The 27,556-nt window shown below is 31.0% G+C and overlaps 1 protein-coding gene across 2 annotated transcripts in view; it reads left to right on the forward strand.

The window, feature by feature from the left end:
• Positions 1 to 27,556, forward strand: part of RpS27A (ribosomal protein S27A) — a 29,241-nt gene continuing 1,685 nt past the window's right edge. The window contains exons 1-3 of one of the 2 annotated variants that reach the window (XM_011063892.2): positions 1 to 129; positions 5,423 to 5,536; positions 5,899 to 6,116. In XM_011063892.2, coding sequence (XP_011062194.1) covers positions 5,434 to 5,536; positions 5,899 to 6,116 — 321 coding nt within the window. In that variant the 5' untranslated portion in view covers positions 1 to 129; positions 5,423 to 5,433. Of the gene's footprint in view, positions 130 to 287; positions 311 to 5,422; positions 5,537 to 5,898; positions 6,117 to 27,556 lie in introns of those variants that run through there. The other variant, XM_087402905.1, reaches the window with a different exon arrangement.

A 27,556-nucleotide genomic window follows, 5' to 3' on the forward strand; every position in this document is an offset into this window, starting at 1 on the left:
TCTATCTTGCTCCCATGTAAAGGCACCTTTAAGCATCCGAAGCATCTAGCGGAATTTAGAAGTTTAGAATTAAATTTGGTAACACTGATTCACTCCTTTCTTTGTCGTGTTCTTACAGCGTGATCGTAGGTAAGTGTCTCATCGTGGTTTTTATAATTTAAAGGAAATAAACGATCGTACACGAGATTGTTGCTACATTTTCGTGTTTTGTCAGGACGTCCGATATTTACAATTTATGGTATCCCATAGATACCACGAGACACAAAGGCCAGATGTGATAAACGTGTTCCAGGAACCATTACAGTATTCGGTATCATGCTCAGTCCACAACTTTGCTTTAAGAGATTTTAGATTTTCATAAGTCGAAATAGATTAAATGATAATTTCTATCTGTAAACTGTTTAGTGCAGTCTTAGACTTTAACTGTTAGTCTTAAGTGAATTGAGCAAAATCTAATTCTTATAGTCTGGAAGTATCAAGTTCTGTGGCGATATATCACTTACAATTCACAGCTTACTCTTAAAGTAAGACTTCTTAAAGTAAGATTATGGACTTAGCCTCACGTTGCATTACCAGAGTTCTACAATGAGTCAATAGTCGATAATCAGAAGTTCTAATCAGTCTTAACCTTAGTCGTGTAAGTTGGCTATTGTCTAAAGGCGCATCTAAATCCATCGTAAGTTCTTTATTACGATGATCATAATGCTCGTTGTAAGACTTGACTCAACTTCAACTCTTAACGATTATGATGCTTGTCTAGCGATACGATAGAGGTTAGGTGAAATCCGCGTGCATCGCGAGATCAATTGATAGTTGCCGAACTTATCACCTTCGGTAACGTTTTTTTTCGAATTCATCCATGATAAAAAAGCGATATCTACGTTATTTGACCCTAATTCTTTCTTTCGCTACTAACTGTATTACGATCTTATGTAGACAATGTTTAATATCACTGATTAAGACTAATGAATCTTCTACAATAAGTCATTAGAAGTCAGAAGTTAAAAATTGACGACTGTGGTTGATCAATTTTTAGCTTCTAATTTCTGATTTATGACTAATAGCTTATTGTAGAAGGCCTATAATGCTGATTCTACAATGAGTCGGTAGTCAGAAGTCTTAACCAGTTTTAAACCTAAATAGATGACTGGGTGGGTTTTCACATCTATTAGTTGTTAATTGTACAGCGAGTCATTTAGCTCGACTAATGGGAAGGATAAAGTTGAATTTGGTCAATCTTAAGAAAATCGGTAGTCTTAGCTTCAATTTCATAACTCACAGTTAATCGATTTTCTTAAGACTGACTAAATTCGACTTTATTCCTTCCCATTAGTTGAGCTAAATGACTTGTTGTACAAATAACAACTCGTAACTTAAAACAAGAAACTTAAAATTCTATCTCGTTTTAAAACCGAAAAGAGACAGGAACAAAATGAGTTTTAAGCCTTGCTTAAAATTAAAATAACGTTGCAACTGGGCCTAAGATTTAAGATTTCCAACTATCGATTGTAGAATCAGTATCAGGACCGCTTAGGATTTCTAACTACTGATTCATTGTAGAATCCTGGTAACATCATGTTTTAACAATTATATGTCACAGTTTGTCGCGATAGCCGCGATTTGGTGCAATTATCAAGGTTTAACGAGCTTTTGTTGATATGTTGGTTTAACCTTCATTTATATTTATCTATAATATCTCTTTGATTTAAATTTAGTAAATTTTGGAAAAAAAAAACAGTTTTAGGGTCTGAGCACAAGAATTGTAATACTTATTCGCGAATTCGATTGGTCGCACTCTAAAACAGTTGTACAGTGATTTGAGTATAAAAATAAAATACAAATATTTCGAATTATTAAAATACATATTTTACCTAATAGTACAATCAAATATATTGAGTATTTCATGATTTGATTTCTTTTTTTTTATTTAGAAATTATAAACATATCTTTACGTTATTTTATATATGACAGTTTTAATGTGCACAAGTGCGCATTAATGCTTCCAATCAATGCTTTCAATCAATGTTTTCAATCGAATTTACCATTAGATTCAAGTTGTAGATGTAACGAACAAGTTTTCACGTATGATGTATAACTTGTTGCCGTATCTCCAAGAGACTGCAATAAGTCGCGTGTCATATACGTCAAAGCTTGTGCGTTGCTCAGAGTCTGAGCACAAGAATTGTCGTAACACTTAGACTTAAATTGTAGACGTAAGTAACACACAAGTTTTCACGTATGTGACGTATAACTTATTGTCGTGTTTCCAAGAGACGCAATAAATCGTACATCATATGCTTGTGCGTTACTCACGTCTACTGAGCCTTTTATAATAAGCATTAATCATAAATCAGAAGTCAGAAGCTAAAAATTGATGATTGTGATTAATCAATTTTTAGCTTCTGATTTCTGATTTATAACTAATGGTTTATTGTAGAAGGCCCATATAACTTAAGTTTGTCATAAATGTTATGGCAACTTGTTAGACTCTTAATATGAATGATTCTTTTTAATCAATTCTTAAATTTTAGACACAATTGATATCGCAAAATCTTACAGATATTTTCGATATTGACTTTTCAGGTAAAACTATTAAAAAATAAAAACTCTAATTTTTCAACACAATATATATGTTTCATGATATTTGACAGTGAAGTTTTTTCTTGTTGCTCTATAATTCTTTTAGATATCTATTATCTCAAGTTATAGTAAGTGTATTTTAAAATTATCGTTAAGATATACTACTTGAACAAGAAAATTGTTTTGTGTACATCATGATTATGTATATTAGGCATGATGTGCATCATAACATTAGGGAATTGTTTTCTTAAAGATGAAATCACACGATGCTCGATTTCTTGAATGAAGCACGCATACAGTCATGTATGCTCTGGGCACTTATCATAGACATAATCTCAGCATTAGCTATATATATCTGGGTTTGGCAGAACAGTACAGAGGCAAATTATCGGGGCAATCTATCTTTCTCTGCGCGCGCATCTTGAGTAACAATAAACTTATTTTTGATAATATTCAAGAATTCTACCTTCCTCACTGATTTTGACGAAATTAAGCTCATTCGATGCGTTTTTGGACAAAATGAACAAATCTGGCAAAAAAAAGTGACGTTCTGCCCCGTAGATCGAGATATTAATTGTCGAAGTTAACGACTATTCAGGTTAGAAAATCTGTCACATCGATGGCATAGAGACATGAATATATAAGTGAGGCTAGAATAATTATTTTTTGTTTTAATTTCATCAAAATCGATGAGAAAGATAGCATTCTTGAATATTGCCCTTTATATTTTATTTTATTTTATTTTTTTCAGTGATATAATTGTCAAGATGCGCGCAGAGAAAAATAGGTTGCCCCGATATTTTGCCTCTCATATCGTTCTGCCAAACTCAGCATATACTATTATATAAAAAAGTATATGCAGGGTCTATCCTATGTCTATGGTATCTATCATGGAACATGGAATTCTATTGTTTTCTAGGGAAAACAATAGAAATCTAGGATAATTGAATAATTCCGATCGGAATCCATTCCGATTTTCTTCATGATAAGTGCTCTGATGTATGCTACAATATTATAGAATTCGTTCATACATTGAACGTTGCATGCTACATATACATGATTTTTATATATATTTATTATGGATTACTTCATAGCTTATTTTTCTTGCACCAATTAAAAGAAGCTAAGATTGCTAATTTTATAATTATTTGTCAAATGTCAGACTGTATGTATCAAAGCAAGCAGAGCACATGCATGTGTGCATGCTTATCATTCAAGAAATCGAACATCGTTGATTCCATCTTTAAGCCTCTTATTTATTCCTTCTTATTTCAAATTGAAATGGAAAATAATAAATCTTGCAAAAATATTAATATGGAAATATGTGTTTTAATAAAATAATACTTACAATTAATGAAAGTGACTTGTAAAATATATCGAAAACTCTCCTTTAATTTTGTTAATTAATAATGAAAATAATATGTCTAGAAATAATTTATGCCTATAACCAAAAACGGAATGAGCTATGTTCATAACTGTGACAAACTATCATGTTAATATATATTAGGTGTTGGAATTAATTCGTAGCGTTTTTAATGAAAGAATGTTATTTATTTCACATGAGCATTAAAAAATACATTAATGAAAGTACTTCCCATCACTTGTAAAACGCTACGAATTAATTCCAACACCTAATATATATATATAATACATTATATATATATATATATATATATATATATATATATATATATATATATGTAGAGGAAAGCCCTCTATTATGGATGGACGCCTAATATGAGATAGCGGCGTTTCTGCTAAACTAATAAATGCTGTCTATTGGTTCTACTATGAATTTATTGCTCTTGGATTGAAAACTATTTAGTAGAAAATTCATTATTACATCATGCCTGTAATCATTGTAAAACAAAATTTTAGAATTTAGATGTCTTTAAGTTTCATTGACATAAACATTTAAACCTTGTTTATTATTTAATAAAAATAAATATTTAGCAATAAATTCTTCATGTAGTGATAGAGTAAGATCGTACTAATAGAAAAATATGGGATATGTTGAATTGTTTAATTACAGAAGTTAGATTTGATGATCGTAAAACCATAAGGCAAATTGTTATTGGAAATCATAATATAAGATACCCATAGTATTTCTAATATAAAATAACCTGTGCTCCTATGTTAATGAAAATCGTTGCTAAAGTATAAATGTTGTATTGTACAATAATAAAAAAGACAACCGGAATGAATGTCGCGTGTCTATATCTGCGATATTTGATTTCGATTCTGAAAACGAGTTCTGGGTATAATCTATCGCATGCTCATTTCGCGCACACTGGCACGCTGACAAAAATTTTCGAAATTGAGATCTTTATCATTTCTTATTATAATTTAATATGGCGTTCCAGAATTGTCATGTCGTGACAATATTTGTTTCATATAAAAGCTATGCAATTTATACTTATAAAATAATAATTCATAGACTACTAGTTTGCATAAAGAAACAATATGGAGTTCTTAAAATTGTACTTAGACGTCTAATTATAACATAATTGTTATACGAAAATTTATATGTATGTGTGGCGTGCGTGAGTGAGATATTGATTGATGTAGTGATGTGTTAATGACACATAAATCGTCTACGTAAATGCTATTTTCAATATGTGACTTTATTCAATATGTCTTCAATATGTCTTTAAGATCCTCTTAAGTTTAATTTAGCTATATATATTAGGTGTTGGAATTAATTCGTAGCGTTTTTAATGAAAGAATGTTATTTATTTCACATGAGCATTAAAAAATACATTAATGAAAGTACTACTTCCCATCACTTGTAAAACGCTACGAATTAATTCCAACACCTAATAATTAATGTAATATGTTATAGAATCGCTAATCATGCAAATCTTTGTGAAAACTCTTACGGGGAAGACTATCACCCTTGAGGTTGAAGCATCGGACACGATCGAAAATGTTAAAACAAAAATTCAAGATAAGGAAGGTGAGAAAATTGTCGATCTACAGAACAAATTGATCTTGAAAAATTATCAGAAGTATTTATTAAATTGATCGTTAAACAAGATCTATTTAAAATTAAATAAAAACAAAATTGCATTTATTCATTTGAAATTTAATCTTAAACTCTCGAGATATTGTACTATTTCTAATGAAAAAGAAAAAAACAAAATTAATATTTTTATATTTTTATTCAACCAAATGTGGATAAAAATCTGTGTTCACCCAAGCGTCTAATAAATGTTTGGTAAATGGAAAAAATTGTGGTAGACATATACATTTTTATTAATGTGAACTAATATTTATAAGTTACTGTCAATTTCTAAACTGGATATTTTACTGTTTTAGGAATTCCGCCAGATCAGCAAAGATTGATCTTTGCCGGTAAGCAATTAGAAGATGGCAGAACTTTGTCGGACTATAACATCCAAAAGGAATCTACTTTACACTTAGTGCTGCGCTTGCGAGGTGGTGCCAAGAAACGAAAGAAGAAGAACTATTCTACCCCTAAGAAAATCAAGCACAAGAAGAAGAAGGTTAAGCTAGCAGTGCTGAAGTATTATAAGGTAAATATTCGTTGATTTTAGTTATCCTCCTCTTTCTTTTATCATCTTTATCAAGATAATTTTTATTTTAAGACTTCTGGATTGCATTCAAGAATTACGCCTAGATAACTTTAAGGTACATTTTTGCTTTAATATACGTAACGTAATCTATAGCTTAGAGTTATCTGGGCCTAATTCCTGAATGTAGCCCTGAGTAGTCGCCGAAGTCATATAGGATTGTAATATCATAAGCGAAAAATGTTGAAGTTTTTATGCCATTTGTAAATAAAATACCGGTCTAAAGAGAATTTGGATAAAACAAAATGAGATCTTTAAAACACTTGTAAAAATGGGCCAATTATCTTTACTTCCTCCTCCCTGACAGTCAATTAATAGTCATAAGACATATAAAATGAAAATAGGTTACGCATGCGTATTAACAGGGTTGTCATAAAACTGGAAATCAGGGAAATGTCAAAGAAATTGAAAATGATCAGAGAGACATTGAGGAATTTTACAAAATTTTTTGGGAAATTAATAGCAAATTCGGCATATGCATTGACTCTGCTCTGGTACTATCTTAATATGATGCGAGTGCAAAACCACTTTGGTGCTATGCCAAACTGCACTATCAGAAACGTCAGTGCAACATTTCTTGAATTAATTTATTCGATTGATCCGAAAGAAATTCAGTATTACACTGGATTTCATTTGCCGAATCTTGATAATCTGAATGCACTGATATAGTGCACAAGTTGAATGTGTGGCTCTGAAAAAGTTCGCAAAATTTCTACCGAATTTATTATAATATTCTTGGTTTTAAAGTAATTTAATATACATAACATTTTTACGTAGTTTTGAAATATTACCAATTTAACAATTAAGTGGCAGCGGTGTCAGCATTAATAGTAATCTACATTGCTCTATGTCAAATTACTCTCTCAATAAAATATTTAGCGGTTTCTAAATTAGGATGAAAATACAAAAAATTGCAAATTATTATTGAATCAAATTTTGTTTAAAAATTAAGAAAAAGTTATGGAATTTTAGGTATTTATGATAATCCGGATTAAACGCCCTTCACATGCTTTTTATAATTATTTATTATGACTATCAAAGAAGGGAACAAGGATAGCTTTGGCCCATTTTTGCAAGTGTTTTTAAATTTTATTATTTTTTTGAAGTCAAATTCTCTATTTAAAAAAAAAACAAAACGTATTGGTTCTCATTTATATTGGATCACGATCCAATATAACCGCAGCTATAACTACTCAGGATACCCAGGAGCCTAAGAGGCCAGGGGCGGCGATCTATATGTGGAATGGTGGAGGACTCTATACATGTGAATTTGAATTTCCACACATGTCGAACTACAGATAATCTAAGTTTTTAAGGGTACATTTTTACGAACCGCTCAAAATCCGCCGTTTCTGCTAGACTTATGAATGAATTTATAAATAAAAATAACATTCGATGAACTATATTCGCAATAAAGAAATGAAGAATAGCAAAATAAGTATTCGTATTTTATTCGTATTTTTTGTTTGTTATTGTATATTGTAAGTGTAGATCTATAAATATTTCCATTTCTCTCAGAGTAAAATTCTTTCAACCCTTTTTTTTAGACGCTTATACGCGCCTGGAATCCGGACTCACTCCACACATACAAAAAATTTACTTCGCCGCCCCTGTAAGGGGGGCATTTGCACAATGGGTGCATTCAATACTACAATTACAGGGCGGTTAAGCAATCATCGAAGGTGATTGGTTAGATCTAAAGAACCAATCATCTTTGTTATTTAGCCCCGAATAGATTTTTAAGCTTTAAGCTATAAGGAATGGATGAATCACAATCAATTATTCTCGACTGTAGTTGATCAATTTCTTACGGTTTAAGGCTTAAAACATCTATTACAGATCCAGACTAATGGTTGTAGTACCAGAGAGAAACGGATATTAAAATAAATAATTATAACAAACGTGGTTTATAAATCAAAACATACAAAAAGAGGAGCATAAAATCACAGTACTAGATATAATATTGTTTGTGAAATTTAATAATTCCTTTTTGTTTGGTCAACATAAGAAGACTCACAATTTAAACAATTTATTTTATAAACCACTCCACATTGGTACTCTTTATACAAAGGATCTTTTCCAGTTTTAATAAATCTATTCAATTTATTTATAGATTTGTAAGCGATATTAAAGCCTTGACTATGTGATAATTTTTAAAATTTTTTCGATACTTTTAAATATGGTATTACAAAAAACTTTTTTCTTAAATTGGAATTAGAATCGTTTTTATTATTATTTCACTCACTATTTTTATCTAAATTAATTCTATTTTCTAAAGTTTTTATTCTGTTTTTTATTATTGAAAAAATAAAGTCAAAAGAATAACCATTCATTAACAGAGTGTGAACTAAGTCTGAAATATTTTTTTCTTGAAATTTCGGATGGGATAAAAACAATATTCTGTCTAATTGCCCGATGATTACACCCCTTTTATGCACTAATGGATGATTTGAATAATAATTCAGATATCTCCCTGAATTAATTGGTTTTTTATAAATGTCGAAGATAATTCTTCCTTCTTGTCTCATTAGTTTAACATTTAAAAAATTAATGCCATTTTCGTCGCCAAAGTCTACTGTAAACTTTATCCTTTCATGATACGAATTAAACAATTCCAAAACATTCTCAACTTTATCTTTATGCACGGACAATACAATGTCATCAACATAACGGAAATAAAAAGACGAAATAATATTATTGGTCGTAATTTCTTATTTTAAGCATTGTAGAACAATATTTGTTAATGTAGGGGACAATAGAGAACCCATTGGTATGTCAAAAATCTGTTTAAAAATTTTTTTGTTAAATTTAAAAAATGTAGAATTAATTATAATCATAATTGCTTTTAAAAACTCATGGATAGATATCGAAGTCTTATTTTCAATCAGATTCCACCTTCGTTCAACACTCTTTAATACCAAATCAATCGGAATGTTCTTGTACATCGAAATCATGTCAAAAGATATAATGCTAAAATTGTTATCCGATTTCCTTCCAATGAGCTTATTTACAATATCAAAACTATTTTTAACATAACAAAATTCTTTTTTTTACTATTATCTGTCTTTTAAAAAAATCGCTAATGGATAAAAGGCACTATTTATGCAACTATTATTCTCAGCGGATAACCTTCCTTATGAATTTTTGGCAGTCCATAGGAACTCGGGAGTTCGCCGTCTGATACATACAATTTTATATATATATTTAGGTCAATGTACACCTTGTTTTTCCAATTTTTTAATCAATTACTAATTTCCGTTGTAATTTTGTTCGTGGGATCTTTATTTACTAAAATGTGCTCATTAAGAATGTCATACATTTTACTTCTGTAAATTTCGCGATTCATAATTACAGTGGTGTTATCTTTATCCGCTTTGGTAATTAGAATTTCAAGATTCTCTGAGATGAATCGTTTTACCTCCCTTACATCTTCTCGTATGATATTATTTTCGGTGGATTTAATATCGCTGTTATCTATTGATTTTAAGATTTGCTTCATTCTTTACCGTTTTACAAATTTCATCATCGTTTTGAAAAGGTTACACTCTATATGTTTAATAAACTCAAGCATACTCTTTTCTTTATTGATGATATTATTAGGTAAATTAAACTGCTGACTTAATTGCAAACAACTTTGGCTTTTTCTGGAATCTTCGTATCACTAAGATTTATTAGCCATTGATCATTTATATTCATTATTGCAAAATTTGTTTTAAAATTATCTGGACAAATATTAATATTGTGCGTTATTTGTCGTTCATTAGCCGTATCTTTGGTTGAAATTTTCTGTAACATCAACCTGCGCTTAGGGTATCGTGATTCATCTCAGAGTCTAACGAATGCATTATATTGTAGTTAATATTTTTAATTTTTGTTCTTTCCTTAAATCTATGAATAGCTCGCAAGTTTTTAATTTTATTGTTAATCCTTTCTTGTTCCTTTATTCAAATTCTATTAAAATTGATTTCTTGTCTACGAAAGAAAGAATTGCATATGTCAAATGGTAGAATATTCTTTATCTGTCTATGCATTTCAAATTTTACATGTTCAAGATGTTTATAAGCGTCTTGTAATTCGTCCTGTAGATATTTAAATATAAAATTACGTTTAAGTCTGTTAATTCTTTCTTTTGAAGAGCGAAACAAATTGTTATTTTCATTTCGTATAAATTTAAATATATGATTAGGGATTAGTCCTTTCACACGTTTTTAAAAAATAAATTCTTATTCTTGTATTAATATTCGTCCTATACATTCTTATATATCTCTTTAATAGCAAACAAGAATGAAATCCAAAATTAAATTTAATGAAGTCGAAAAAATTCCTTATATTCTATATGTTAATGCTCGTGTGATCAAAAAAACGAATATTGTTGTATAGTGTATATCCACTTTTTCAGAGCGCAGTAATGCGCGGGGACATTTTGCGGTTACAGGAAAAAGGCTTTCATGTCTTCCCTCAGTTTCTCTAATACTGAGAATATTCTCAATAGAAAAAATATATTAGGAACAGAAATAAGCATTAAGATTTCAATTTATTAGAAATCAGTTACACACGGAATACACGATTTCTGATAAGTTGAAATTTTAATTCCTCCATCGTTCGCAGGATCTTAAAAGGATGCTAGAGTTAACGACCGCTAGATTTGATCGATGTCGATAATATAAATTTTTCAATTCAAATTTAAAAAAATGATAATAATATATAATTCAATTTCTTACATTATCGTTCTATCTCATTCAAACGCGTATATCTCTATTTGTAGTCCAGGAAAACTAGAGTTTAAGAAGGAAAAAATTGCTGTTAAATTGTTGCATAGAAGTCTATAATAGTGTTCTTTTTAACATATCAAAATTTCCTATAGGTAAAAGCACGGTTGTGTCATCTTGAAAAAAATATCGCATAAAATTGGCTTTTTGCAAATATTTCAGAAACTATTCGTTGTACAGAAATTAATGTTCAGTTCGTAAACAAAGTTGATAAAATTCCCTACAATTTCGTTTTTTAATAAACCTCATACGACCAATAGTTCCCGAGATAGATTTTTTTGATGGATCTCTTATTTTCCAACGTTGCGTAAATTTGTTCTGTTTTCGTGAATATCTCAAATTTGGTTGCACCTAGGGTAACTGTTTTGTAATCAATTAGCATACCTTTTAGCCAATTTATTCATTTCTGAATTAATTATTAATTACTGTAGCTTTAATTATCTGTCTGCGTAAAATCTTTATCAGTTTTTCAACTATTCCTTTTCTTTATAACATTTTTTAAATGTAAAACATATTAATATTTCTTAATGTTTTTAATAAAAATAAAAACAATATTTTTATCTCTATTAAGGAGCAATGCTCATATTAATATGTCTCCAATTTATGTGCTTGTCTGCATTTGTGTGCTCTTAATTACTGTATCTGTTTGCATTTGTGTGTCCCCGCGATTAATAAATCTATCTTGACATTAATATCAAGAAAAATCAAATAATATATATATAAATTACTGTTAATATCAAGTTATTGTATTTATTGTTAATATTAAGAAAAATTAAATAATATATATAAATTACTTTATAATATATTATACTCGGACATAAAAATATATTCAATGTATAGATAATATAATACAAGTTATATATTCAAAAACAGAAATCACATAAATTTATAAATAACTTCATATAACCTCTATTAAGCCAACAGGACCAAACGAGCAGAATCAATCCAGACTAATTTAATTTGTTAGAACTCATTTTGTATTAATTTGTATCACCAATAAAAATTTTGTACTCTGTGCCGTTTTGGGGGAAAAAAAAATGTAGTGTTGCTAATTTAATATTAAGCCAGCAGGATCACATAAAAAAAGAAAAAAAAAGAAAGGTATAAATGAAAAGAACTGAATTTGTACTAATTTATATTAGCAAGAAAAAGTTAATATATTGATCCATTCCCCGAAATACAACCTCCAATTAAACTTAACCCCATTACTCAAAAGTGAAGTACACTTCGCCATGAATAGAATCAATCGATACTCTTGAGAGTTATTATTCACAATATCGTAAATGTTTTTAGATTCTCTTTTAGCCAACACAGAACCTTCTTTAGAATTCAGTAATAAAACTGTTTCATCAGTATTAAAAATTCTAGACCCATCAATATTTTCAAAATTTCTTTTTTTAAGTAATCTCCAACATGTAACATTTAAACCATTGTCTAACAGAATCTTCATAATTAAAGGTCTAGAGAGAAAAACATTCTCACAAATTCTTTTTTTAAATACTGGATATTAACGAAGGAAAAGCGTATCAGTGATGACTTGATTGTCCATCAATAAAAGGATTTTCCTTATTTGATTTTTTCATTAATACTGCCACACTATTAATTAAATGTTCTTTATTTATTCGATAGAGAACACATGTGGAGAATCCATTGTACAAGGTTATCTTCTTCGAACACAGGTCCAACCTTTTCCCGATCATATTTATGTACGAATTTGCTATGAAGAGATGCTTTTGGAACCTTATACAATTTGCTGGCAGTATTTATCAGTGTTCTTGATTTTACTTGTAAAGCTTTGTCCATCACCTCTTTGCTATATTTTACGCGTATTTTCTTGCAAGACTGACTCATTTTAATTCAATTACTGAAACAGATAATAGTTGTAAGCTAATTGTTTGGTTAATATTACATGAATCATTATTTTAATTAGACTTACAATGTTAATTTACACTCACAACACAACGCTCTCAAATTTTGAGATCGAAAAAAATAAGTAACTGACTGAATAGAGTACACTAATAGGGACAAGTCTTAAAATCTTACAGTATTACTAGACTCATGTAAAAAAATAATATAAAACGCTTAAGTACTTTTAAAGTACTTAAATAAGTACTTTGCTATTTTATAATATTAAATCATTTGATAATATAATATATTAGGTGTTGGAATTAATTCGTAGCGTTTTTTAAATGAAAGAATGTTATTTATTTCACATGAGCATTAAAAAATACATTAATGAAAGTACTTCCCATCACTTTCTACTACTTTTGACCATCTTTCGGGCAGTGAATGAATACCGCGTCGGAAGAACTGTTCATCTTTAGATGAAATCCAGGAATCGAACCATTTTGTACAATCTTCGTAAGATGTGAACTTCTGCTCGCACAAGCTATGAGCTAATGATCGAAACAAGTGGTAGTCGCTAGGTGCAATATCAGGAGAATACGGCGGGTGCGGTAGCACTTCCCATTTAAGTGTTTCCAGGTATGTTTTTACCGGTTTTGCAACGTGTGGGCGAGCATTGTCGTGCAGCAAGATGACTTTATCGTGTCTTTTGAAATATTCCGACCGTTTTTGCTTCAATGCACGGCTCAAGCGCATCAGTTGCCGTCGGTAGAGATCTCCAGTAACGGTTTCATGCGGTTTTAGCAGTTCGTAGTATATGACACCCTTCTGATCCCACCAAATACAGAGCAGGAGCTTTGAGCCATGGATATTGGGCTTTGCCACTGATGTTGATGGTTCGCCGGGCTTAACCCATGACTTTCTGCGCTTTGGATTGTCATAATGGATCCACTTTTCGTCACCGGTAACAATCCGATGCAAAAAACCTTTTCTTTTCTGCCGTTGAAGCAGCAGTTCGCACGTGAGAAAACGTCTCTCAATATCCCTTGGTTTCAATTCATATGGGACCCAATGTCCTTCCTTCTGGATCATGCCCAAACTTTTAAGACGTTTTCCTATTGTTGAGAAGTCAACTTCCAATGACGTAGATAATTCTTTAAGTGTTTGACATGAGTTTTCATTGAGCAGTGCCTGCAAATCGTTATCTTCAAATTTTTTCGGCTGACCAGGTCGCTCCTTGTCATCCAAGTCGAAATCACCAGCTTTAAAACGTGCAAACCACTTCCTACACGTTTGCTCAGCCAGAGCATGTTCACTATACACATCCACTAAAATACGATGAGCTTCAGCTGCACTTTTGTTCATATTAAAGTAATGAAGCAAAACTCCCCGCAAAAACACTTTATCTGGCACAAATTTTGACATATTCAATGAATTATACAGTATTGTTATTTATGATTTCAAGAAAGGTTATGTACGGCAAATGACGTCCTATGATAGATGTTTACAATGTATACAGAACTATAGGTAACAACGAAATAGTGTACTGCTTGTGCCATCTCTTGTAAAACGCTACGAATTAATTCCAACACCTAATACATTGTATGTACATAGTGTAAATTATGTTAATAATTAATTTATTCGTCTCTGTTGAATAAGCAGTTTTTTACGATTTTTTAAATAAGGAATTCTAGTAAATTTCGCAAAATCATAACATATATCTTTCAGAAAATATTTACTATATATTTAATTTAATTTAGTTTATTACGAAGCTCTATGAAAAAAACTACATGTTGGTGAGAGGTGAGCCATTAACTGAAATCACACACACACACACACACACACGCGCACGCACGCACGCACGCACGCACGCACGCACGCACGCACGCACGCACGCACGCGCATGATGTACGCGCACACCCACAAACAATTTCGTCATCTTGCTTAAATACTGTGAATGATGCGATGAAACGTGAGGCTGCGGAACGAAAGAAGGATAGAGAGGGAGAGGTTTTTATAGAATCAGGAAGATAATTAAAATATTTGACAGAGGTATAGGAGAAAGCAGCACGAAACTTGTATGGCAGAGGAACAATGTATGGGGAAGAATAAATAATTTTGATATCTGATGACAAAGGTTAAAAGAAGAATGATGCTTAAGAGTTCAGTTGAAGGAGACGTCGCATATATAGAAGAGTATTGGGGCGAAGGAAAGAAAAAACAAGACAGTACAGGTGGAGAATAAAACGCTGCCATATCTTAAGTCAGCCAGATCTCTGATAATACGGAGATATATGGTCATATTTATGGACACAATAGGAAAAGCGAAGAATTTTGGATACGCTGTATACGCTGATTTAGCAGATGTTGATTAAGAGCTGGAACATAGACAACAGCGTAATCAAATAGTGAAGTAACAAGTAATTGAGAAGTGAGGAGTGAGAGTTTTTGAGAGCAGGAAAAGATGTGGCAAAAGGGATAAAGAAGATGTTGTAAATGAGTGTAAGCTGCTCGACTTAGACATTTAATGACTACGTATGACTCGAATGTCTATGAAGAGTCAACATGGACACCAAGAATCTTAATAGAGGAGGAGCGACGAATTGGAACAGAGTTAAGAGCAATATCGGAGGACGGAATACGAGATAACAATGTTGAGTCGACAATCAGTAAGGATGATTTAAAAGGATTTAGATACAGCGCATTATTAATGGACCATTCGGCAATAGATTTTAAATCTGCATTTAAAGCAGAACAGGTTGCTAAAGCATCGAATGGGTAAAAGGAATTAAGAAGAATTACATCATCTGCATACATGAATAGCTCGGAGGATAGGGAGACATTAGACAAATCAGAGACAAAAATATTAAAGAGTAAAGATCCGAAAATAGAACCCTACACCAGAGAGAATGGTACGAGGAGAGGAGAAAAGAGGAAAAGGATTATATATGAGGACTTGCTGCGTGCGGTTTGTAAGAAACTAACAGATTAACGAGAGGGCCGAATGACAAAGGCCACATAGCTTGAGTTTGACTAGAAAGCCATGATTGACGATATCGAAAGCTTTAGTGAAGTCCAGCGCAACGATAGAAGTAAGGCGACTATTGTCGAAATTACGAAGCACAACATCAGAGATGTGAAGCAATTTCGTTGTCGTGCTGTGAGATCGACGAAAATCAGATTGACAGGAAGGAATGATGTTAAAATTTAAGATAAAGGCATTTAGTTGTGAGAAACAGATACAATACACTCAAGCAGCTTTGAGAGAAAAGAGGGGAGCGAGATAGGACGAAAAGATAAAGAGGGGGTACGAGTTTTAGGAAATGGGAAGAATAATTGAATGTTTCTAGGAGGAGGCACAGATACTATGAGTAAGGGAGAAATTTAATATATAGAGAAGGAGATCGAGACATTGAGGAAGGCACAGGAGCATGCGACCGGAAAGGTCTAGAGGCCCAGCGGAAGTCAGGCGAATGCGCTTAAGAATATTATAAAGATCTGTAGGAGTTATTGGAGCAAAGTTGAAGATTTCAGAATCATGAGGAGTGGAGGAAAGAAGGTGAATAAGAGAATTAGAGGAATAAGACGAGGAAGGTAAAAAATCAAGAAAATGATTATTCAGGAGGGAAGGGTTTCTTAGGTGGAGAGGTATAGTAGCGAAGGAGGATTATGTACCATCAAGGGCAAGAGATTTCTCCAGAATTGGAATAGAATCGGTCGTGAAGAAGATAGAGAGGAAAGATTTTTTCTCACGACGAACCGCAATATTTACGTCGTTCCGCAGACACTTGTAGCGCTACCAGTCAGTAGGAAACTGTGATCGTCTGTATCTAAGAAGAGCACATCTCTTCGGCTCAATGAAATGTCGAACTGCACTATTTAGCGCAGAGGGACGAGAAACACGTAATATATATTAATAGTTAAAAAAATAAAATATTATCCTTGGTAGCGTATATATTAACAATTTAACATAATAAAAAAATATCTTTTTTTATTTATTTCTATTAGTTTTTTTATGCCTTATTTAAATACGAAAGCACACTAATAGGGACAGATACCCTATGTACAAAACGCATATGACAAAATTGAAAGAGTATAATAATTATCCTCAAAATGGTTTGTTATTGAATGTTATACGACTGATAGTTCCGGAAATATCATTTTTTTAAAGCATTTTGATTGCGAATATTATGAAAATGAAAATTTTCTCGTAAATATGATTTTATATATGGTTACTCCTATACACCAAAAATTCAATTTATTAGAAACAAGTTACATGAGGTACACGGTTTCTGATAAATTGAAATTTTAATATTTCCTCCGTTATTTGCAGGATCTTAAGAAGATGCTAAAGTAACGGCCACATTTGATCGATGTCAATAATACAGATTTTCCAATTCAAATAAAAAATATCGATAATAATGATATATATATTGTACATTACAATATTGAACAAGCAATTTATTTATATCAAAATAAAAGATTATTAAATTTCCTGCATTTTAGTTCTTTAATAGTTTATATACGGCTAATAATTACTGAGATATAGCTGAAAAACGTTCATTATATGTGTTTCTGAGTTCGTTTTTGTAAATAACTCACTTCTGACTTGTCTGAGGTGAAAAATGTATAGAAATCATGTGGAAGCTTATAAAATTATTTTTAAAATGAGATTTTTTTATAATCTTGTCCGGTGAATAGTTTCAAAGATATAGCCTTTGGAAGATCTCATTATGTGTTGATTTTATGAAAAAATCGGAGTTTTTGTATAAACATGTAATAACGAAAAAAAATTAATATCCACATTTTCTGTTAGTTTATACTCGAAAACTAAGAGATACAAGAAAAAATTTTATATAAAAATTATAGATTTTCTTCAGGGAAAGAAGATGGAAATAACAGATTTTGTATATGGGGGCAGGTCACTCAAGGTCAAGATCAACATGAATTTTTTTAAATAGGAACCGCTATTTTTTATTGCATATTTTTGTAGCTGAAGTCGAAAAATATTATAAAATTATAATGTTTTCAAAACTCTATAATAAAGCATTTTTTAAAGCACTTTTTGAGTTATAAGGCTTAAAAGTTACAATACTGCCGGCATTAGCACTACCAAAGATGTCTGACCGACGGCTAAAATCTCTTAAATGTTGTTCAGGATCGTGACTGGGATAAAAATGCACCTTGGATAACACTAATGTCAGCAGTAAGCATTAAGTCAAATTTTATAACTCGAAAATTGCTTAATGAAAAAATACTTTATTATAGTGTTTTGAAAACACTATAATTTTATAGTATTTTTCGACTTAAGCTACAAGAATATGCAATAAAAAATAATGGTTCCTATTTAAAACATTTGCATTGACCTTGGTAATGCCCCATGTACAAAATCTGTTATTTCCACATTCTTTCTCCCAAGAAAATAAAAATTAATTTTCAGTGCAAAAATAAAAATAAGAGAAATAATCTCTAATGACCTTAACAAATGTTATCCAGGATATAATCCTGAACAACATTCAAGTAGTTTTAGCCATCGAACATCTTGAGCGAATGCTAATGCCGGCGATACTGTAACTTTCAAGTTACTTATAACTCGAAAAGTATTTCATGGAAAAAATTTTATTATCGAGTTTTAGAAGCTCTCGAAGTGTGCTACAAGAATATGCAATAAAAAAATGGGGAGTTCCATTAAAAAAATTTTGACCTTGATCTGACCTCGGTAGTGTCTTCTATCCAAAATCCGTTATTTCCACCTTCTTTCTCCCAAGAAAACTTATAACTGTTATATATAAAACTGTTATTATATAAAATAATATAAAGACTAGAATGTAAGGGGAAGTAGGAGTCAGCGCGATACTCGGAATATATTAACAATATCCAAAATTGCATTTTATAATATCAATAAACTTCGCAATCTAATCAAAGTGTAGGAAGATCCTTTATTAACCAGTGCACAGAGAAACATTGTATATAAGATGCAAGTCTGCAAAGACTGCGAGGCTTCTTATGCAAGACAAATCAGTCGTTAATTACATACACGCATTTTTGAACACCGAAATCACATTAGAAGAAAGACGTCTTCGCATTACAGACTACAGATTGCAATTTGATTATGAATTCGATTAGGGTACAAGTTTTGGATATAAAAAGAAATTACAACAAAAAATTAACGTCTGAAATGTTGCAATAAAAATACAAAAAAAGAAGTTTTAACCTTCAACAGATAATGAATTTTTAGATCATGTCTATATGTCAGTTCTAAATATTATTTAAAAATTAATGTTTACAATTATGCTTTCGATTGTTTCGGGTCAGCATTTGTATCGACTGTGACACATTATTTGTCTCCATGTAACCGAAGAATGAACAACTGTTGCATTTATTCTTTTCATTTGACGAAAAAATTATTTGGATCACTCTTGTTATTTCATCTAATTGCCAAAATTAATATTATATTCTACTACTTGACTACTGTATATGTACTATATATGTATTGTATATGTTGCATCAATTCGGTGAGTGTCAATCTACTTTCTCTTTGGTTTTTTTTTAAAAATAATTTCACATATATCTGTGACATTTTCATTCTTATTATAGCTTCATTTTATAAGAATTCTTGTTTCCTTTTGGCCTGCAAATTGGGATGAAACTAAGGAACCTCTTTGTGATGTTGGATGGTTGGCATCATGGTTGATGCACTACTTGTTCTGAATTATAATTATATTAATACCGAGAATGATGAGAATGACTTGAAGTAAGTCGAAACGCATATGGATTTTATACCAACTTTTGATATTTTTGTAGTTTTAAATAAAAAATGGACATATAAACGTTTCCATTATTATATTTGCGCATCGAGTACCGCGCTGATTCCTGTTTCCCCTTACATTCTAGTCTTTATATTGTTTTAAATATCAAGGAGTCCTTCAATATTCTTATTATTCATATATAACTTTCTTGTATCTATCTTAGTTTCTGAGATATTCGCCTGGAATGATTAAAATGCCCCACTACAATAACTTTGACCGTAATAGGCTGACCTTCTTTGTATTTGATGTACATATACGGTCGTTCTAAAGTCTTAATAGTGTTTATATACTCGCGGCCATATAACGTGTTCTCTTTCTATATATATCAATTATTGCGAAAAATATTTCTAAAGCCTCAATGGAGTTGGCTAAGACACTCGCCCCAGAAAATCGAAAAGTCTCAATCCAAGTTCGAACCTCGGCTGAGGTAATATTTTTCGCAATAAGTTCTTTACAGTTTTTCTAATTTAATTTAGGGAGGGATTAATAGCGTTTCAGATTGATTGTATTGAAAGTCCGAAAGTTATCGGCGCTCAATCTCTTATCTGAAATAAAATTCGTTTAAAATATATATCTATTGTATTATTCGAAATATCTAATTTTGACTGTGCTAAGCTGACGTTTTTCGTATTTAGTATGAATATTTTAGTTAATATTAATATTTGACATTTTTGTAAACAATAAATTTATCTTTAAATATGATAAAAAAAGCCAAAAACGGTCAAAGTTGGATGTTTCAAATAATACATTATATACTCTTATATTAAATTAATTTATTTCAGATATAATTCAGAGCCGAAAAACTTTCGGTTTCAACACAATCATTCTGACACGCTAATAACTCCCCTAAATTAGAAGAGACAGAAAGAAAGTAAGAAAAATTATTGCGAAAAATATACCTCAGTCAGGATTTATCGTATTGTATTCACACATACGTGTTTAAAATTCTTGAAATTGTTTTGTTCAATTATCCTTTTCCAAGCTGTTGTTTTTTATATAAAATTATTGTAAAGAATACACAGACACTATTAAATTCGTAATATACTCAATTTGAGTTATTTTGAATTTTTTTAATAATTGCTATTCTATTCCTATTTAATATATTAATTTAACTAAAATCACGTGTATATTTAGCAAAATATATCCATATACAGGATGTTCCATTGTAAAGGATTCATTGAAATATCTGAGAAACATGGCGTTAAATCGAAATATTTCAGACAAAAGTTTTTTTACTTCGAGAGGTACATAAGACGATATTATTGGTTTGACCTTGAGTAGCATTGTCAAGATCAGGACAAAGTCACTTTGAATTTTTTTAATGGAACTCGTTTTTCATACATATTCTTGGCTTTTCAAAACGTCATAATAAAATATTTTTTTATTAAGTATTTTACGAGTTATAAAGCTTGAAAGTTACAGTATCGTCGGCATTAGCATTATCCAAGGTGTCCGACTAGAAGTATGGTATTTTCATTTTTACGTAAAAATAACATTTTTAATGCAAAAATGAAAATAAGAGGAATAACCTCCAATAGCCTTGATGAATATTATTCAGGTCATAATCTTGAACATTCAAGAAGTTTTAGTCGTCGATCGGACACTTTTGGTAATGCTAATGTCGACGGTACTGTAACTTTCAAATCTTATAACTTGTAAAGTATTTAATGAAAAAATATTTTATTATAGTGTTTTGAAAAGCTTTCGAGATAAGCTACAAGAATACTAAAAAAATAGGGGAGAGGTTTCATTTCAAAAATTCAAAGTGACCTTGCCAATGCTACCCAAAGTCAAATCAATTATACCGTCTTATTCCTTGAACTAAAAAAATTTTTGACTGAAATATTTTTCGATTTAACGCAGTGTTTCCGAGATATTTCAGTGGATCCTTTAAAACAATGTACATATAACTATGGATAACAGTAAATATATCAATAAATGGATTTTCTTTCATAATTGTCCTAATATCCACAAATTAAAATGCCTTAAAAAAATGGTATCTCTGGAATTATCGATCACATAACACTTAATAAACTATTGTAGACAAAAAAATATTCTTTCGATTTTGCCATATGCGTTTTGTATGTAGGTGCAGCCAAATTTGAGATATTTGCGAAGACAGAACAAATTTACGCAACGTTTGAAAATAAGAGATACTTTAAAAAATCTATCTCGAGAACTATTGGTCGTACGAGGTTCATTAAAAACAAAATTGTGGGCAATTTTATCAACTTTGTTTTCGAACTGAACGTTAATTTTCGCACAACGAATAGTTTTTGAGATATTTGCAAAAATCTATTTTGTGCGACATTTTCAAGATGGCGCAGCCAGCCATGTTCTCACACATGGGGAGTTTTGATATATTTAAAAGAATACTATTACAGACCTCTATTCAAAAATTCAGCAGCTATTTTTTCTTTTATATCTAGTTTCCCTAGACTATTAACATGTGTGTGTAGCTCTCATATTCTTTCTTGCAGGATTGTGCGTTACTTCAAAAAAAGTAACGCGTTACCATTACGAAAAAAGTAATTCATTATCATTACTCGTTACCAATTTTAAATAGTAACACGTTATTATTATCGTTATTTGAAAAATAATAATTTGTTACTTTTTCGTTACTTTTTTTTATAATGCTAAAGTACATAGCAAACGAGAATGGATTAAAATGGATTAAAATTTTTTTTAATGCCTACTTTAAATCTATGAAAATGGATTAAATGGATTGAAATGAATTGGATCCGAGCTGACTGTTCGATTTCTCGTTCAGTTGGATCGAATCTCTGTTGAGATTAATAAAATAAAGGTGTCCAATGATTTTTTTATTCGCAAAATTTTTCTCCTCGTACAACGGTCTCTTTTTACGGTTAATATTACTCGTCTCTCTTCCCCGCCATCCTGTATCAACCTAAAACTAAAAACGCTCCATCTACTCTCGCTCCGCTACGCCATCTTATGGAATCGATTACAAAGATATTACGAAACACTGACACTAGTTTAATATTCGGAAAAAAAACATATTTAAAGATTACAAATTTTATTCCTAAGACATTTGTAATAATTATACCTAAAATTAACTATTTCAAATTGGTATTAAAAAACGCACTTAGTAGAATTCAAAACTGGGATCTCTGGATTATGAATCTTCTACGTTATCCGCTACACCACTTCTTCAATTGATAAATGTATTATTCATTCTGTACTTCAATTATAACTAGCTAAACTAGTAACGAAATTATATAGATATAATAAAAATATCATCATTTAACAGATATAATTAAGTATAAAAAACAATTTATATTGTAAGTGTCGGATAATCTAATCTCGTTTGGCCGATGTTGCGCGCCATGATTAGCCTAATATTTGAGCTGTGTTTGATTTTATGAATGTTCGATCATTCATTTCTAATCAAAGAGAAAAGAATATAGCTCAATTATTTTTACGTTACAACTTTTTTGAACTTAGTTGGATTCAAACGAAAAATTTCCTATTTATAATTTTGAATAATTTAAGTAGGTAGTATTTTATGGTCCATTTTTAAATAAAAACTTTTTTTATTTAATTAGATTGAAAAACTGCATTTCATATTCAGAATATTGAATTGAGCAGTATTTACGTCGCACAGAAATTGCTGATATTATTTTTTAATTTAACTGAATTAAAAAAACTGTACTTCCTATTCATAATTCTGAATTGAGTAGTATTCACGATGCACAGAAAACGCTAATATCATTTTTAGATTGAAAGCTATATGTTTTATGCAATTCCTATAAATGAATAAAAATGCATTTAGGATTGAAAAGGCATAGACATTTGCTTTCTGCAATTCCTATAAATAAATAAAAATGCATTCAGGGTTGAAAAGGATTCATTTTAACATTCATGAATCCGTAAATTTGAATCCATATTTCGAAAATCTGAATCTATTTTAATCCATTTCAATCCATTCTCGTATTCTGGGTAAGTTATTAAATTTTAAAATTACATTAGCTGATAATTAATTTAATATTAAATGTGAAATCAATATTCAAACTTGAAACTTTCTACTAACTAGTTTGAGCAAGCTTTTCTCTATGTTAAACTTACCTACAATTTTAATAATTCTCTATTTTTTTAATGTACTCATTTTTATAAGAATTTAGATTGAACAGATAATAGATTAAATATTTTTAAACATTAATATTCCCTGGAAATAAATCGGTGAAATCTGTATCAATAGACTCATTTCAGTATAATTCATAATGAAATGATAGAGATTTCAGCGATTCCAGCGATTTATTTCCATCAGAGTTACTATTATGTCTATTTCAATATTTATTGCTCGTACTAAAAATTTACAATATATAGAATGCCTCAGACTACCCATACATCCCTCTTATCTCGGAGAGCATTTTAGAAAAAAAGTTTCAGACAAAGTTGTGGGGTTCTAAATAATTTATTTAGTGATTTGATCAATCTGATCTTGGGTGATCTTGATCTTAACAAATGTTATCCAGGACATGATTCTGAACGATATTCAAGAGGTTTTAGCCGTCGGTCGGACACCTTGCATAATGCTAATGCTGCTGGTACTGTAACTTTCAAGCTTTATAACTCGAAAAGTGCTTCGTGAAAAATTATTTTATTATAGTGTTTTGGAAAGCTCTCGAGGTGTGCTACAAGAATATACAATGAAAAATAGGAGGTTCCATTTAAAAAATTCAAAGTGACATTGCTCTGATCTTAGTGACGTCATCCAAGATCAGACTGATCAGATCACTAAATAGATTATTTAGAACCCCACAACTTTTGTCTGAAATGTTTTTTTCTAAAATGCTCTGTTTCCGAGATAAAAGGGGTGTACGGGTGGTTTGAGACCGAAATATACAGGGTGACTCTAACATATTTCGTTACCCATCATAAGCAGATAGAGTGAATCGAACTGAGTCGAAAAATCTTCTACCATTTTGCAATTATTAATTGCTAAAAATTGCCGAAAATTGGTTTTCAGTAATTTTTTACTTAAATATTATCAACTTTACAGAAAAACTGCAAGAGACGAAAATTGTTTATTTTCTTCTCATAGAACTGTACGAATTTTTTTCAGAATTTTTTATCAACTTTTCAGTACTGCATTTTTTCATTTTTATCAACATGAGAAAATACGATATTAAAACATTCTGAAAAAATTCTAAAAAAATTCTTAGAGCTCTATAAGAATAAAATAAACAATTGTTGTCTTTTTCAGTCCGAAAACCAATGATAATTATTTTTTTTATTAAAAGTCGATGTTGTTAACTCCGATACTCCTTATATTATAATATATAAGGAATCACTACAATATCTTTTTTTGTTACATTAATCTTATTTCCCTCTTTTAACGAATTCATAAATCTAGATTTATTTACAAATAAATTTTTTAGTCTTTTGTTAACAACATTAATTTATAAAATCAATTGTAAGGAGTGCAATGCTGCAGATGTAGGCCAAACAAAGAGGCGACTTAGAACGATAATAAAATAACATGAAATTTGATCCATCTAAGCATTCGGTTATCTCTGAACATATTTTTAATTTTAACCGTACTTTTGATTGGGAGAAACATTTCGGATTTTGAATATAATTACAAAAGATTGATTGCAGAAATGATACATATAAAGCAACAAGAAAATTATATTAATTGCAAAAAAGATACAGAAATGCTGGATGGATCTTATTTTGAAAGAACTTTCAAATTATAAATAGCTAATTCCGATACTCAACACTGTATGTGCTCTAATAGACAACATGCTAAGACACTATAGCTTAAATTCAACACAAATATTCCGCACGGTGTTGTGTCGTAACTTACATTCTCAGTCATCTTTGGGACCGAACAATAGAATATAAAATGCCGTCTCCAGATATCTTCAATTTTAATTACCGAAGTTATTTATTTTATATCATTACTGTAAGTTATTACGTCGAGTCATAAATAACTTCCGTTTTTTTTATCAGACACTTATTTTGCTTTCATTAAATAACAAAGTTATATTAATTTATTATGTATTCACCATTTATTATGTACTTCTCCCATCTTCCTGGCAGCTTATCAATTCCTTCCTTGTAAAATGTGGTTTGGACTGGAAGAAATTTTCGACAGCCTGATTGACTTAGTCTTCAGAATTGAAGGTTTTTCCATTCAAGAAGTTTTGCAAGAAACAGAAAAAGTGATAGTTGGGATATCTGTTGGGACAAGGTTCGGGGAGTAAGGTGGGTGTAGTAAAACTGATCATCCAAGTTCAAGAATTTTTTCTTGAGTCGCCCTTGTATGTGGTCGCGCGTTGTCGTGTAAAAGAATGATGTTTTTGCGATTGATGAATGCAGGACTTTTCATAGAGTTTTTCTTTCACTCTTTGCAGCTGCTGAACGTATGTATCCGCAGTAATCGTTAAATTTGACTTTAAAAACTCATGATGAATTATACCTCGACAATCTCATCATACACACAATAAAATCTTTTTTCTATGGATGTTTGCTTTTGGTAGGGGTGGTTGATCCTTATCAAGCCACTGTCTTTTACGGACGATATTGTCATAGGTAACCCATTTTTCATGGTTTATTATAATCCTGTCTAAAAAAGGCTCGATTTTTACCCGTGATAGCAGACTTGTGGCGATTGACATGCGATCTTCTTTATTTCGTTCACTGAGATTGTGAGGTACCCATACTCCTAATTTGCTGACTTTCCCTAATTTCTCCAGATGGTGGCAAACAGTTGATTGTGATGTATTCAACCTTCCTGCTATATCTCTTGTTGATTGACGTGGATTTTGCTCCAACATTGCCTTTAAAAGGTCGTCAAGGTCAGAAGGACGTCCCGCTCTCGGTTCGTCCTTTAAAGTCGTATCTCCAGAACAGAATTTGGCAAACCACAATTTCTAACTGCCTGATCGCTTATTAGACCTTCACCATATACACTGCATATTTTTTCAGCTATCGCCTTAGCACTATTGCTTTGTTTAAATTCCCAAAACATCACATGACGAATATGCACTTTTTCACTCTCCATTTTATGAACAACAGTTTAATGAAACGTGCACCACACAAAACAGTTGTCAGAAGACTAACTGAATCCTTATCTATTTAGTGAAAGTAAAAACTCGTTTGTCCCGGTGATTTATAGTGAGTAGATACGAACAGATTCTACCTAGCTGCATCGGAAGTTATTTATGACTCGACCTATTATTAAATTCAAAAAAATTTTGTGATGTTACTTTTAAATAATTGTTTCTTTTTAAATATTGGGTCATCTAAAAAGTATCCGCGGTTTTTTGTCACTAGATGTGTGTTGATGGTCATATATCTAGTGACAAAGTACCGCGGATACTTTTTAGATGACCCAATACATTGATCTAGGTTTTTTTATATATATAACTATTACTAATATTTTGAACAAAAATGTCGATCTTCGCTGACAAATGATCTGTTTTTAAGAAAAAATTTTGCTAATTATTAAGGGACATTCCGCCGATGACCTTGACTTTGACTTTGACATATGTTGTCAAATTCATGGCCTTGAGTGACCTCCGGTAGGTTTTAGGTGGCGGTCGTCCTTCATTAAAAAATTATTAATAAAAAGTTTTAAAAATAACGCTTTATTTCTATTACATATTTCAGAAATACTTAGAAATATTCGGAAAGTTTAATGATTTATAATAATCTAACCTTAACTTAACTGGTTGAGTTAGAGTTAGGTTATTATATACCCATGGATATATAATACAATTATATAACACGAATATCCCTGTTTTAAAATATGTTTGCTATTCATGTGTATGGGGATGAGAGTCGAAGATGAATGTCGTGCGCCATTTTGTAGGGGGGAGAGGAAGATGAGAGCCTCCTCGGCTAAAAGTGTACCCCTTTGCAGGGGAAGGGGAGGGGGTGAGAGTCACTTCGGGTGAAAATCGTGCGCCCCTTTGCAGAGGGGAGGCGAGGG

The sequence above is a fragment of the Acromyrmex echinatior genome, chromosome 2, assembly GCF_024713525.1.
Source record: "Acromyrmex echinatior isolate Ae372 chromosome 2, ASM2471352v2, whole genome shotgun sequence".
Classification (NCBI taxonomy): domain Eukaryota; kingdom Metazoa; phylum Arthropoda; class Insecta; order Hymenoptera; family Formicidae; genus Acromyrmex; species Acromyrmex echinatior.